The sequence below is a fragment of the Schistocerca gregaria genome, chromosome 2, assembly GCF_023897955.1.
Source record: "Schistocerca gregaria isolate iqSchGreg1 chromosome 2, iqSchGreg1.2, whole genome shotgun sequence".
Taxonomy (NCBI): Eukaryota; Metazoa; Arthropoda; class Insecta; order Orthoptera; family Acrididae; genus Schistocerca; species Schistocerca gregaria.
Window position 1 is genome coordinate 893,952,421 of NC_064921.1, and position 13,756 is coordinate 893,966,176.

Sequence of the window (13,756 nt, forward strand, 5' to 3'; positions counted from 1 at the left end):
GTTGACATGACACGTCTGACCATGCCCTTGTGAGGTTACCCATAGGTTTAGTCATTCGTGAAGTTTGCCAGTGCAGAAAAAACATGGTAACCTAGCTAATTGTCCATGAGATAACTAGTACTTTTAATCATTTAGCCAGGCTTCTTGTAAACTTGATCTCACTCAACATATTCTGCATTCTGCTTAGCCATGCTTTTTCCCCTATAAGCCACAGGAAGTTTATGATTTTACTCCCTACTAAGACCCCTCATAAGATCTATAAGCACAGTATATTGTAGGTACTTTCAGAGTACAAAGTCATTCAGAAAGGGGCTCAAATTTGCAGATGATAAATATGATGACATATTAATCTAAAGAAGGTGGATTTACAAATGTACAGAAAGGTAAATAAATAGTGAAACAATGCTTACTGTGGCCCACTTCGCAAGTGCTTCTGGATTCCTGTCCCATGGAATTTGTACACATATTGGGTTTCCATACATTTTATCAAAATATGGATTTTTTGTTGCTGCACAGTAAAAAAATTCCCGCCATAACAGCTGTCCGTGTAAAGAAAGAGGCGGGCATGCCTTTTTTATCTGGAACACATTGAATAAACAATAACATCTGTGAGTCTCACATTTAAAAAGTTATGAAAGAATGCACACTGAAACAACTATCCAATTTTTTGCACAATTGTTATAAAAACTATTTTGCATTTGACTCTGAAATACCATTAATATGGAAAAATTTTAATATTGTACCTGAGTTCACATTTAACTATCAGCTAATATGTCAGTTAGCTAATGGTTAAAACAATTTCTCAGTTCAGATCATATATAATATGTCACAAACACTGTCAACAGAGCCCTGATTAAGCAATTAGAATAAGAAAGCCCTACTCAGAACCTATAACTAATGTCTAAGAAACAACAAATAATAACTGTAGAAATTGGAACTACCACTACGTGCTTACCTTTTTGTAAAGATCAGTAAGCTGGTAATAGAAAAGCCTCGTAGACAAACAGCCAAATCTTAAATACGGACTGAGACCTGTCTGACTGGCAAGCAATGACTGTGATGTCATTCTTGGTCTTCCAAAGGATGCCACCCATGCCTTTCTTTCGAGGTGCCTTTCCAGCCTTGCAAGTGCCTCAGATTCTCCTCCCTGCCACACAGGAGGCATCAAGCCATCAGTATCAAAACCTAATACAGAAGAAAAGAAATAATTAATAGTGTAAAATACATTATTATGACAAACAATATAAAATCCAGGATGGATTACTGATGATATTATGAATAGGACAGATTGTTGCTCACCATATAGTGGAGATGTTGAGGAGAAAGGAAAGAGGAGGAGGAGATTAGTGTTTCATGTGCCATTGACAATGAGGCCATAAGAGATGGAACACAAGCTCAGATTAGGGAAGGATGGAGAAGGAAAGCAGCTCTTCCCTTTTGAGGGAACCATCCTAGAAATTACCTTAAGTGGTTTAGGGAAATCATGGAAAACCTAAATCAGGATGGCTGGATCCAGGTTTGAACTACTGTCCTCCCAAATTCAAGTCCAATGTGCTAACCACTGCACTATCCTGCTTGGTGAGATGTTGAGTCACAGATAGGTGCAGCAAAAAGACTGCCAAACATGTGATCTTTTATCCAAAAGTAATTCTTCTAAAATAGACAAAACATTCACAAACACACACACACACACACGCATGCATGTCGTCTTCTTTACAAGAAGGCCTTTTTGGCCAAAAGTTCACTTGTTTTTGTTGTGCCTGCCTGTAACTCAACATCTCCACTTAATTATTATAATAAGTATAAAATTTACATTGTAGCTTCAAGTTTCCAACTGGGAAACAAAAACAGTTCTTGCATTTAAATTGAGTGCTGTAACACCACTTAGTATCATAGTAGATTTTGTAAGTTTTCTAAAAATGATGTGTGATGTCTGCATGGAATAATTTTCCCACAATGCACAATAAATTTAATGCTCAAAGTGACTACCGGTAATTAATGTCCATTATATTGCATGAATACTAACTTCTAATGGAATCATTCATGTTTCCTCTAGCAAACTCCCAACAAAGAAGTGAATAAGAATAAATAAATCAAAAAAAGAGTAATACATCAAATCAATAAGCAAGAAATTCCATGTTGAAATACTGTCTTCTCCCTCTTTTTCTATGGTTTCCCAGCAGTCCCAAGACGTACCAAGGCTACTGGTGATGGAAAACATAGGGTTATCCACAAACTGCTCTGTACACCAAATCTAGAAAACATTTTGAAAAAATATAACCACAAATGGGGAATGACCCTCAAATAAAGAATGCCTTTAACTGTGAGTCAGCAGCGATAAAACTCCCATGTGGCACTATGTTGCTGAAAAATCTGTGGAACTAAATTCCAAGTTGGCCACACTTACCCACGGTTGAGTCAAGATTGCTGCACACTCATCACTTGTAAACGGTAAACCATAGTACTGAACAAGTATAGTCATTGTTATTCCATCCTAATCCATCCCTCAGGAAGGAAGGATTATCCCAGGTATAAAAAAGAGAGTCCCATGCAATAGCCCGAAGCTACTACAAAATCATCAGAAACAGGTCTACAACATCTTAAATTCTTTTGACAATGCTTACTCTAGAAAATATACGGGATGACTTTTTAACAATATTGTGAAAAGGATCGACTGCTACTCACCATAATGCTGACACACTGAGCTGCAGACAGGTACACCAAAAAGACTGTTACACATTGAGCTTTCATCCAAAGCCTTCTTCAGAAACGGAAACACATACACATTCACACAAACAAGCACACCTCATGCAGATATGACTGATGTCTCTGGCCGCTTCAGACAGATCTGCCCAGAGTGGCCAGAGGTAGTGGTTATGCAGGCATGCGATGTGCTTACTTGTGGTTTGCTTTCCAGAGAAGGCTTTGGCCAAAAGCTCAGTGTCTAACAGTCTTTTTGTTGTGACTATCTGCAACTTAACATGTCATCTTTAGTGTGAGTAGCAATCTATCCTTTTCATAATATTGTTGATATTCCTTTCCAGGGTGACTTTTTGAGGCATACAGGAATGTCACTTGTAGAAGTGCACTTAATTTGCAAAAAAATATTCCTCTTCCAGTTTTTGTTTGGCCTATGGTTTTGTCAGTAATTAATATCAAAGTATTTTGTTTATAGGAACAACCTTCAGAAACTGCCTGTGGTCACATCAGGCACCAGGGTGATGCTACTGTAACAAGCAGCTGTGTAGGACACTTCTTGGATGAGTTGACAATATGTAACAAATACACATAAGGAAAAGTATGCCACATTCATTCATGGCACTCAGAAAGTAGTTCTTCTGGCTGTGTCATGCAGTAATAAAAGTTTCCACAGTTGTGACACTCTTTCACTTGGATCACTACTGAAAGTTTTCTTGTATCATGCAACCAATGTGGTTCATTTACATGAATGAGCTTCAACAACTCTTTACATTATGCTCATTTTAGAAACAAAATATTTAGTTTTCCATTGATCCAACTTGTTGCTTTCAAGCTACAGAAAAACAACAAATGGTGTGTGAACTGCGGTATATAATTCTTCAATTCCTTTCAGCATTATCTGTATCAAATTAAATTTTCCTTAACACATTCAAAAGTTACCCTGTATATTTGCTTGTCTAGCCACGTTGAAGATTCCAGTTGATTCCACAATATTTTGATAGCTGATTTAGTTGTCTTCATCACACAATGAGAGCAATTGCTTTAGAATTTCCTACTGCTCGACTCCAAGCACTCTCGTAGAAACTGAGGTACTGAGCATGGTTAATTAATTAATTCATTCATCCATTTGTCCATACTTCATGTTCCATACAGCACTTCATGAAAGAGAATCTTCATAGGTGTAAAATGGACCAGCTTATACACTATCGAAGACAAACTGTTTTTAAAGATGGCATTAATAATTAACTGTTGTTAAACTCCCATAAATTAGTTGTACACATAACAAATCGTTAAAAAATGGTTGCTTCTGTCTCAATTAGTTTCATTTAAAAAATGCAGATATTAAGCCTCTAATCAAGAAAGGGGATAAAGAGATGCCATCAAACTACAGACCAATTTCACTTTTGCCAGCATTCTCAAAAATTTTAGAAAAAGTAATCTACAGGCAGCTTCTCAATCATCTGACCACAAATAACATATTATCAAGAACACAGTTTGGATTTCTGAAGGGTTCTGATATCGAAAAGGCTATTTACACCTACAGTGAAAATGTACTTAATTCATTAAATAACAAGTTACAAGCAGCAGGTATTTTCTGTGATTTGTCAAAGGCATTCGATTGTGTAAACCACAACATCCTTTTAAATAAACTAGAATTCTATGGTGTCACGGGCAGTGCTGCAAAATGGTTCAAGTCATACCTCGCTAACAGGAAACAAAGGGTGTCAGTGCAAGGGACTAGTGAATTAAGTCATCAGTCATCATCAGAATGGGAAGAAATTACATGTGGTGTCCCACAAGGATCCATCTTAGGGCCATTGCTTTTTCTTGTGTACATTAATGATCTCTCATCAGCTACACTGCCAGAAGCAGTGTTCATTTTGTTTGCAGATGACACAAGTATTGCAATAAATAGTATGTCGAGTGTAGTTCTGGAAAGATCTGCTAATGATATTTTCATGGATATTAATAAATGGTTTAAAGCCAACTCACTGACATTAAACATCGAAAAGACTCACTATATGCAAATCAGAACCTGTTAGAGCTTTCCACTCAGCATATGCATAAAGCAAAAAGAAGAGCAGATAGAAGAGGTTGACAGTCTTAAATTTCTGGGATTACAACTTGGTAATAAATTCAGTTGGGAGGAGCACACTACAGAACTGCAGAAACGCCTTAACAAATCTGTATTTGCAATTCGAGTGTTAGCAGACATAGGCAACATAAAAGTGAAAAATCTTGCATACTTTGCCTACTTTCATTCCATAATGTCATATGGTATAATATTTTGGGGTAACTCTTCAAGTCAAACAAAAGTTTTCAGAGTCCAAAAGCATGTAATACGTATTATTTGTGGAGTAAACTCATGGACGTCTTGTAGAAACCTCTTCAAAGAACTGGGTATACTAACTACTGCCTCTCAGTATATTTACTCCTTAATGAAATTTTTCCTAAATAATATATCTCTTTTTCCAACAAACAGCTCAGGGAGGGGGCTGGATGGGTGAGGACAGTGACTAATGAAGGTTGAGGCCAGGAGGGTTACGTGAATATAGGATGTATTGCAGGGAGAGTTCCCACCTGTGCAATTCAGAAAAGCTGGTGTCGGTTTGGAACATGATATCCCTCATCTCAATTACTGCTTCACAGCCTGTGTCATATGGATCCTTCCCACCAACACCAGCTTTTCTGAATTACACAGGTAGGAACTTTCCCTGCAATACATCCTACATTCCCGTAACTCTCCTGGCCTCAACCTTCATTAGTCACTGTCCTCACCCATCCAGCCCCCTCTCTGTTCCCATTCCAGCTCTACACAGCCGTCATTTCATTGTCACACCCAGTCTTTTAATTTCTTTTTATTTCTCTCCTTTTCACTACTTACCACCTCCCCCTCCGCATATTCTCTCCTGCCCTCCATCTAAACTGGAACACTTCAGTGCCTGCTACTCACACCATACTATCCCTCCCCCTCCCCGCCCCAGCCACCTCCTGACCCCTACCCATTCGCCACTGCTGCTGGCAGTGTGGTTTCAGCTCTCTTGAGACCGCAGACGTGTGTGCAAGTTGCATTTGCATGAGTGTGTGTTGTGTGTGTGTGTGTGTGTGTGTGTGTGTGTGCGTGCGCGCGTGCGTGCGTGCATGCATGCGTGTGCGTGTCTACTGCTGACAAAGGCCTTTATGGTTGAAAGCTACAATTGTGTGAATCTTTTTGTTGTGCCTGTCACAACTCAGCATCTCCGCTATATGGTGAGTAGCAACTTTCCTTCTCTGGTATTGGTTCAATAATGTTTTTAATTTGTGTGCCAGTCAGTAATGTCCACGTTATTTCCCTTTAGTGCTCTTCTTTGTTGTATATGTTGTCAATATTCAATTCTCGCTTTCATAATGAATAGTTCATTAATAGGGATAGTAACAGTTTTACATGACTGAAAATCTAGCAAACCATTCACGCATCAAGATCCAAACATTCCAACACAAAGAACAAACTAACACATGAAAAATGCAAAGGCCTCAAATACATGTTTGAACATTAAAAATACCACACACATATTCTATCATATTCTTAACTAGAAGTGTAAAAGAGGTCTGAACAAAAAAAGTTTTACTGGCATTCAACATACAAGAAGATCGAAAAGATAAGTCTCTTTTTTATCAGTTTATGGATGACTAAGTTGAGACAATGGGAAGAAGAAATACTGGTGTTACCACATGCCCCCCCCCCCCTTTTCCATTCACACACACACACACACACACTCACACACACACACACACACACACACGTAAAAGATTATATATATATCCATTGTTCAGTGCCTTCAATATAACTTGCATACCAATTCTTCAGAGTAAAGAAAAAAACACATTTAAGGTACTTAGCCAATTTACTGTAGCAATTAAAACTTTAATAACAATGTTACCTAATTCCTCTAAGGTAGGAACACCAAATCGTTCGTCATGGTCATCAGAAATGGGGGTAAATTTATCTTTCACGCATGCTGGTGTGATACTGGGTTCAGCTGGAGGTGGTGAGTCCATGGAAGCCACTATATTTTGAAACTGGTGGTAAGTTAAAGGTGCTTTCCCTCCATTTTTTTCAATGATCCTGTAAAAACATATATTACATCAATCTACAAGTGCAATAAAAGGGATTTTACTTTAACACAATATTTCTGATAAGGTGATAAACCAGAATTTGAAATGATCCCAAAAGTGGGCAATCCTGGGAGCAGAAGAAAGGTGATGGTGCTTCAGAACTGATGGCAGCTAAAACATAAGAAAAACTAGAACTGGCGTGGAGCTTGTAGAAAATTGTTCTTCCCAGAAGTGGAACAGGGAAGGGGAAAATGATAGTGGTAGTGGATGTATTCTCCATCACACCCTGTAAGTTGGCTTGAGGAGTGTAGAGGTACATGTAAAAGATTATATACAAGATGATATACAGACCGTAATAACCCCTGTAACATTTTAGTTGTAAGAAGATTTATAGAGAGAAGTAAAGTGAAAACGGAACTGAAAAGGGGGGGGGGGGGGGGGGGGGGGAGAAGATTAGACAGGGGGTAACAGCAATAGGGGCACCATTCTGGGTGAGGAGGAAGATCTGTTACTTTCTTAAGAAAGACGCAAGGGGTAAAGATCTAATTGGCAGAACAGTAGAGTAAAGCGATAGCAAAATGTAAATTGCAGTGCTGCAACAATGAACACAGCTGGAACAATGTAGCCACACAGGTCTGTGTGTGTGTGTTTATGGTACCAGTTAGTTCTGAAGAAGGACGGTATCCGAAAGCTTAGCAACATTTTCAGTCTTGCTTATGTCTCTATCGACTACCAAGTGCCTGAACTACACAGTGAGTTGCTTACCTTTACTCCTTACATTACTTAAGTGAATCAAATTATAGATAAGGAATGCATGGAAGAAAGAGGTATGTTAGAAGCTGAGAGAGACCAGTAAATTAATGCAGAGTCATATTAGTGGTAATAATTTCTACAGATTTTGCCAAGGTAGAGATGGAAAGTTAATTTCTGCAGATGTTGTCAAACTGGAGATAACTTAATTTTATCATATACATTTTGTAAGTTTCTCTGAAGTTTTGAAGCAAATATTTAACTACTCTTATTACACAAGAATCAGTCTGTCACTTTTGTATGTCATTAATTCCATTAGCACTTTGAAATACAGTATGCAAAACAATGAAAAGAATGTAGTCTTAAGGAGACAAGCTGGTGCACAGTGAGGTAACTGAGAACAGTGGAAAATAGATAACATGTGAGAAAGCAATCAGAAGCACAAGGTAGTAGGATGACACGTAAGGTCAGTACCAGTATGGAAGGCAAACTGGGCAGAAACAGAAAGTAAGGAAGTGTTAAATGGAATTTAGTATTTGTCTGAAAAACTGTTTTCACTTGCTGGAATGATCACTTGGATCAGACTTTTGAAGGGAAAATCATACTTTCAGCATCTGTTTTTCATTTCTCTGCTCTCCTGTTATGTGCTTTCATAGATATACAAATCTTTCTTCACTGCAGGACATTACACCTTTTCTCCTTTCTCTGTATCTTGTAACGAGTTCTTCATATTCATAATGTGTTTTAACTGCATTTTTCTTTCAGTTTTAATGCTTTTTAATCATTAACATTTCAAATGGAGTTGCCTGTGATCCAACAATTATATAATTCAGCCATAAATGATATGACTCTGCCTAATGCTCATTTTTTGTGCATATGGCTTTCGCAGATACATTCATGAGCTTCACAGATCAACATAAAAACTCCACACTCTTCTCTATATAATATCTTAGATCTATTAATTTCCTATTATCTCCCTGCTGCTTACAAGAGATGTATTAATGTGGAAATGTAACAGTGACTGATTGTGTTGGATGCTTGAGAATTCCTTTCTGTAAGTGGCATGAAAAATTTTCAATATTGAAACCACAAAGCAAAAAAGCTCTACATAGACAATGTAACATGATCAAAAGGCACCGAAATGACAGAGGAGAAAGTATTGGTCGTTATACACCAGATATCACTGACAGGTGCATAGCAAAGTACTTTGTAAACTGTTTACCAAGAAATGCAAGAAGCTGCCACAAAGGATTCAAAGATGGAATCAATGGATGAAGTACCAGCCTGAAATGAAATAGTGAGTGAGCAGACTCAGACTTATTTACTCACAAAGCTGAAAAATTATTGAAAGCCTAGCAAATAAAATGTAAGATCACTGCATCATTATTTCATGGGTACCTTATTATGTTTAATGCCTAAGTCTAAATAAATTACAAAGCATAATAGTATTGCATATCTATGACAGTCTTGACTTGAACAATTCATATTTATCACATTCTGTAGACTCCGCTGTGAAGGCAAATGTTAGGGATGTTGGAATGAGTTAAGATTCACACTAGCTGCAGACCTCTCTTAAAAAAGTTGCTCATCCTACCCCTTGGCAGCCTGTATATACTAGAACTATGCAACTTGGTAAAAAGTAATATTGCAACAATTAATAACAATGTAAATGTCCATGACTACGGTACTAGACAGAAAATGAAACTCCATGTTAAAGAAATGCGCACCACTGCCTTTAAAAACTCTCCCTTCAACAAAGGCATTAAAATATATAATAGCCTGCCATCAGAAATAAAAAAAAAAAAAGAGTAAGTCCCTGACTGTATTTAATAAAAAATTAAAATCATTCCTACTTGATCATTGTTTCTACAGTGCAAGTGAATTTCTGCTCCACATGGGTGGAAAGAAACATAAACAAACTGCAGCAAAGAATTTTGTCAAGAGTAAAACATTAATGCAAGTATGTGCAAAAATTTTGCATCTATATCATCTGGTACTAAGCAAATTAAGTGAAGAAAGAATATCCAACCAGGTACTGTTGTGTATATGTGTGAGAGGAATACAGCACTAAAATACAAATTTGTAACTGAGTATGTAATTTGTGTATTCATAAATTTGTCTGTTCATAACTTATCAGAAAATATGTATTTAAGCTCATGTTTGTGTAAACTTACGGCATATTACTTCATGCCAGCAAATTATCATAATGTCCAACATCAAATGCATGTTTATGCATCACCATGTGCATATCATGCACAATATTGATTCAGAGGACAATAAATATATAAATAAATAGACAAACATGCATAAAATAACACTTAGCTACTGTTAGTAATAATCAAAGTTTTTCTACTTTTGCTTAGAAGGCTACAAATGATTGTCTTATACAATTACCAAAAAGACCATTACTGTGAAAAAATCTAATTTTAAGAGAAATTTTGTCAGTTTATCTTAAAAGTTTCAACAATAATCCCAAATATTAGGCACAGTGACAGAAAAATCAGTAGCACCAAAGAACAAAATATAATAACTGAAACAACTCTGACAACTAAATTAATGAATCACAAAATTTACTCACGTATCAAGACTGTACAGTGTGTGTGAAGCTATGGAAATTACTGAGATTCCCATTTCTCTGCACATTGCCATTATGTTCTGATCACGCACTTTTCCAAATGGTTCAGGATCTTCCTCAAAGGTCAAGTTCGTTGTCCCCCATTCCTGCTAAAAAGATTAGCATCTCTGTTTTATTCATCCTTCAGATCAAGAAAAATTTTCATCTTCATTAAATTTTTGTAGAATACTGACCACTAATAAGTTACATTAAAAAACCAGGTCACTCACTATATATTGTAATCATCACTAATTCTAATTGTGAGGTAAATCTTTGTTTCTACAGACTTTACTTTTGAGTTCCAGTGATTTTATACACATAATGGTTAACTTACTCTTAAATACAAAACTTATCTGCCCTTCTCTGTTATTTCAGATTCAGTTATATAGCATAACAGAAATCTTTTATTGACAATTACATCCCATCTAAAAACAGAGTGAAAGTAAATTACTGTACTTGTGAATGATGCAACAACAATTCCCCAAACTCATTCACTCCTGCTCCCCCCCCCCCCCCCCCCTTCTCTCTCTCTCTCTCTCTCTCTCTCTCTCTCTCTCTCTCTCTCTCTCTCTCTCTCTCTCACACACACACACACACACACACACACACACACACACACACACACAATTCTCTTAAATATGAGTAGTTAGTTCAAGTGTCTGATCTAAATCACAGGAAAGACATTAATTTGTTTGTGTTGACTTTTGAGTTGTGTTACTGGGTAAATAACAGATGTACAGATGTCTATTGGTGGCTTTTGTTAGTCTTATAGTGCTCCTTATAATTAACAATATCACAAGTCATCAAAAATACACATTATTCAGCTTGCAAATAGACAAAACTTTTGCTCCTGTAGAACAGGTATGTACAAAAAAAGACAAAACACTTTGGCTCTTGAGCTACTGGAGTAATAGTCAAGTAGGAGACAGCTATTAAAACAAAGTACACACAGTGGGGAAAGCATGCTCAAATTATTTCAAAGGAGTTAGTGTTAACTCAAACTTCTTTTGTATTTTGATCTGTTACTTCCTGTAATTTCTCTCCCCACAATACTCATTCTTGCTGATCACCCCTGAACCCCCCCCCCCCCCCCCCCCCCTGCCCTCTTCATGTCTAGTTAAATTATTTTGCACCTTGAAAAAAGTAATTATTCCTTTTAAAAACTTGAGGTCTGCACCACCTGCTCTCTATCTCTCTCTCTCTCTCTCTCTCTCTATCTATCTATCTATCTATCTCCTTCCCCCTCCCCTGTCACTCTCACTCTTTTTCCCAGTTCTATTAACTCAGCTCCACAGTTTCATTTGTAGCAAATGATGATGAGAATCTATTATTCCACTACAGTGTTGGTGGTAGTAGTAGTACTGGTAGTTTTTTTCATCAATCAGCCATTTTTGCAAGTCTATTGGACATTTCATGGTGTTATGGATGAAGAAAAAATGACATAATTAAAATATACATGCATTTACATTTGTTCACAGTCAATCACTTTTAAAATGATACTGTAGATTTCACTACATTATGGTTGACAAACAAAAAACATAATTCAGATATACATGCATTTACATACTTACAGGTCTTGCTTGACAAGAATGCGACTTGTAGACATCCATAGTCTTATAGCAGAAAATATTCCAGCATTTGCTTAAAGTAATTTAGGGATATCAGGAAAACCTAAACCAGGTCACCTGGATGGGGATTAGTAACTCCATCCTCGTGAATGCAAGGCCAGTCTGTAAAAACTGCACAAACTAAACTTACAGAATTTTGCCAAAGGAATGGTAGTGATGTTGCACTAGGCCTATGTTATGGTGAATAAACGGCAATATTTCTTTGTTTTCTACCCCCAGTGTAGTGACAAATCATACTGATATCTAAATATAAAATAATTATGAAAAGAATAAATACCACCTATGACAAAATAGGACAAAGGTTCACATCACTCTGTGTGTTTGTCTCCCTCTTTTTAAAGGCAGAGAAGTTTGTCATTGGAAGCAATAAAGTGCTTTTTGTTCATAGATCCTTCATTACCAGATATCTGTCATTACAAGAAAGCATATGAAACCAGCAGCATATTTAATATTACTATAAAAGAAGAGCTGTAAAAACCACAAAGGTATTTGAAAAGCTATACTGTGTCCTCTGATTGCTATAAAAGCAAATGAATTTTAAATTCTCAGAACCATATTCCCAGTAGGCAAACATAATATGTTTTTGTATGGTATTCCAAGATCCAAGTAGGTGGTGACACAGTACCTAACTATATAATTTATATAAAACAAATAAAATAAAAACATCACAAACAATATATATGAAAAGTTTGTAACTGTGAAAAAGTGGAAAGAGAAAATTAAGGAATACCATAAGGCATTTTGGTCATGAACCAAAGGAAATGTAACCTGCATTCGGATATGATGGTTGACAATCAGTTAGTCACAGTTATCTAAATTGCATTAGGAATGCAACCAGACTCCAGACTATGATGAGCTAGTGAGCAAATACAGACAGCTGCACCTTTCACACTATATCAAGTGACTGTAATTGTTTTTACTCACATTTGCACTTGCTTTTGTCTCAGGTTGTTATGTATTCATTTAGATTAGGCGTACACAGCGGGAGGTGGGAGGGGAATAATCAATTGTAACCCCTCCACCTACAGAAGCCAGAGGTCTTCCTCTGAAAGACCATTTTTTCTTTTTCTGATTGTGAGTTTCTGTAGTATACCATATCTAGTTGATATCTGATATTCTACAACCTAATTCCCCCCCCCCCCCCCCCACAATCCTACTTTTCTAGGATGAAGCTGCCTCCATGAAAGGTTCATTTGATGGGTGTATGGAGGGAGGGAGCAGGGGAATTATCTATCATGAGCTGCTCCTCCATGCTAGTGCTGTGTAACCAAGAACTCTGGAACCAGCCCACAAACAGAAAACACTACCTATCTCCCACCCTGCTCTATGCTGAACTCCTGTAGCTCATGTTTTCTGCTCCTAATGAACTCTTAAGCGGTTTTAACAGATACAGGTTGAAGAAACAAGCCAGCAGTCATCCTACAGGACGTCAACTATATCTTGAGGAAATGCAACCACTGTTCAGGTATAAATTGCATATTTCAACAAAAGTTTGTTTGTTATTGAACATATCAGTTCCAAATTTGATTAGACAGATTAAATCTCTATTCCCAAACCTCAACCTCTCAGTAAATGGCTCTGTAAATTCATAATAGATTAAAAGTGCAAACCTTTAATAGTACAAAATAAGATATGCTGAAAAGAAAATTACATGCCATAAGCTTTCATAGTATAAAACAGGATATGCTGAAAAGAAAATTACATGCCATCCTTATGCAAAATTGTTATTAGTCAGTTACAGAACATTTAGATAATGATAAAGCTAGAGTACTGCAATAAACTTGGAATGACAGTTGTAAACCAAGATTTATTTAAAATTTTTTGACTTTTTGTACGTATTATACTCCTTATATTGATGAAACTCAAGCAAATTAAATCAGTAATTTTTGTAGACTTATGTATGTAACATCACTAAGCAATATCAGTCTTTTATTGTTTTGTCACACAATTTAATATATCGTTGCAACAT

The 13,756-nt window shown here is 36.7% G+C and overlaps 1 protein-coding gene across 9 annotated transcripts in view; it reads right to left on the minus strand.

Moving 5' to 3' along the window:
• Positions 1-13,756, minus strand: part of LOC126335342 (cryptochrome-1-like) — a 184,382-nt gene that overhangs the window by 64,528 nt on the left and 106,098 nt on the right. For 4 of the 9 annotated variants that reach the window (XM_049998518.1, XM_049998521.1, XM_049998523.1 and 1 more), the window contains exons 3-6: positions 10,124-10,266; positions 6,621-6,805; positions 956-1,185; positions 411-578 (exon numbers count right to left, since the gene is read on the minus strand). In XM_049998518.1, the coding sequence (XP_049854475.1) occupies positions 411-578; positions 956-1,185; positions 6,621-6,805; positions 10,124-10,266 (726 nt within the window). Of the gene's footprint in view, positions 1-410; positions 579-955; positions 1,186-6,620; positions 6,806-10,123; positions 10,270-11,730; positions 11,825-13,756 lie in introns of those variants that run through there. The other 5 variants (XM_049998519.1, XM_049998517.1, XM_049998522.1 and 2 more) reach the window with 2 other exon arrangements.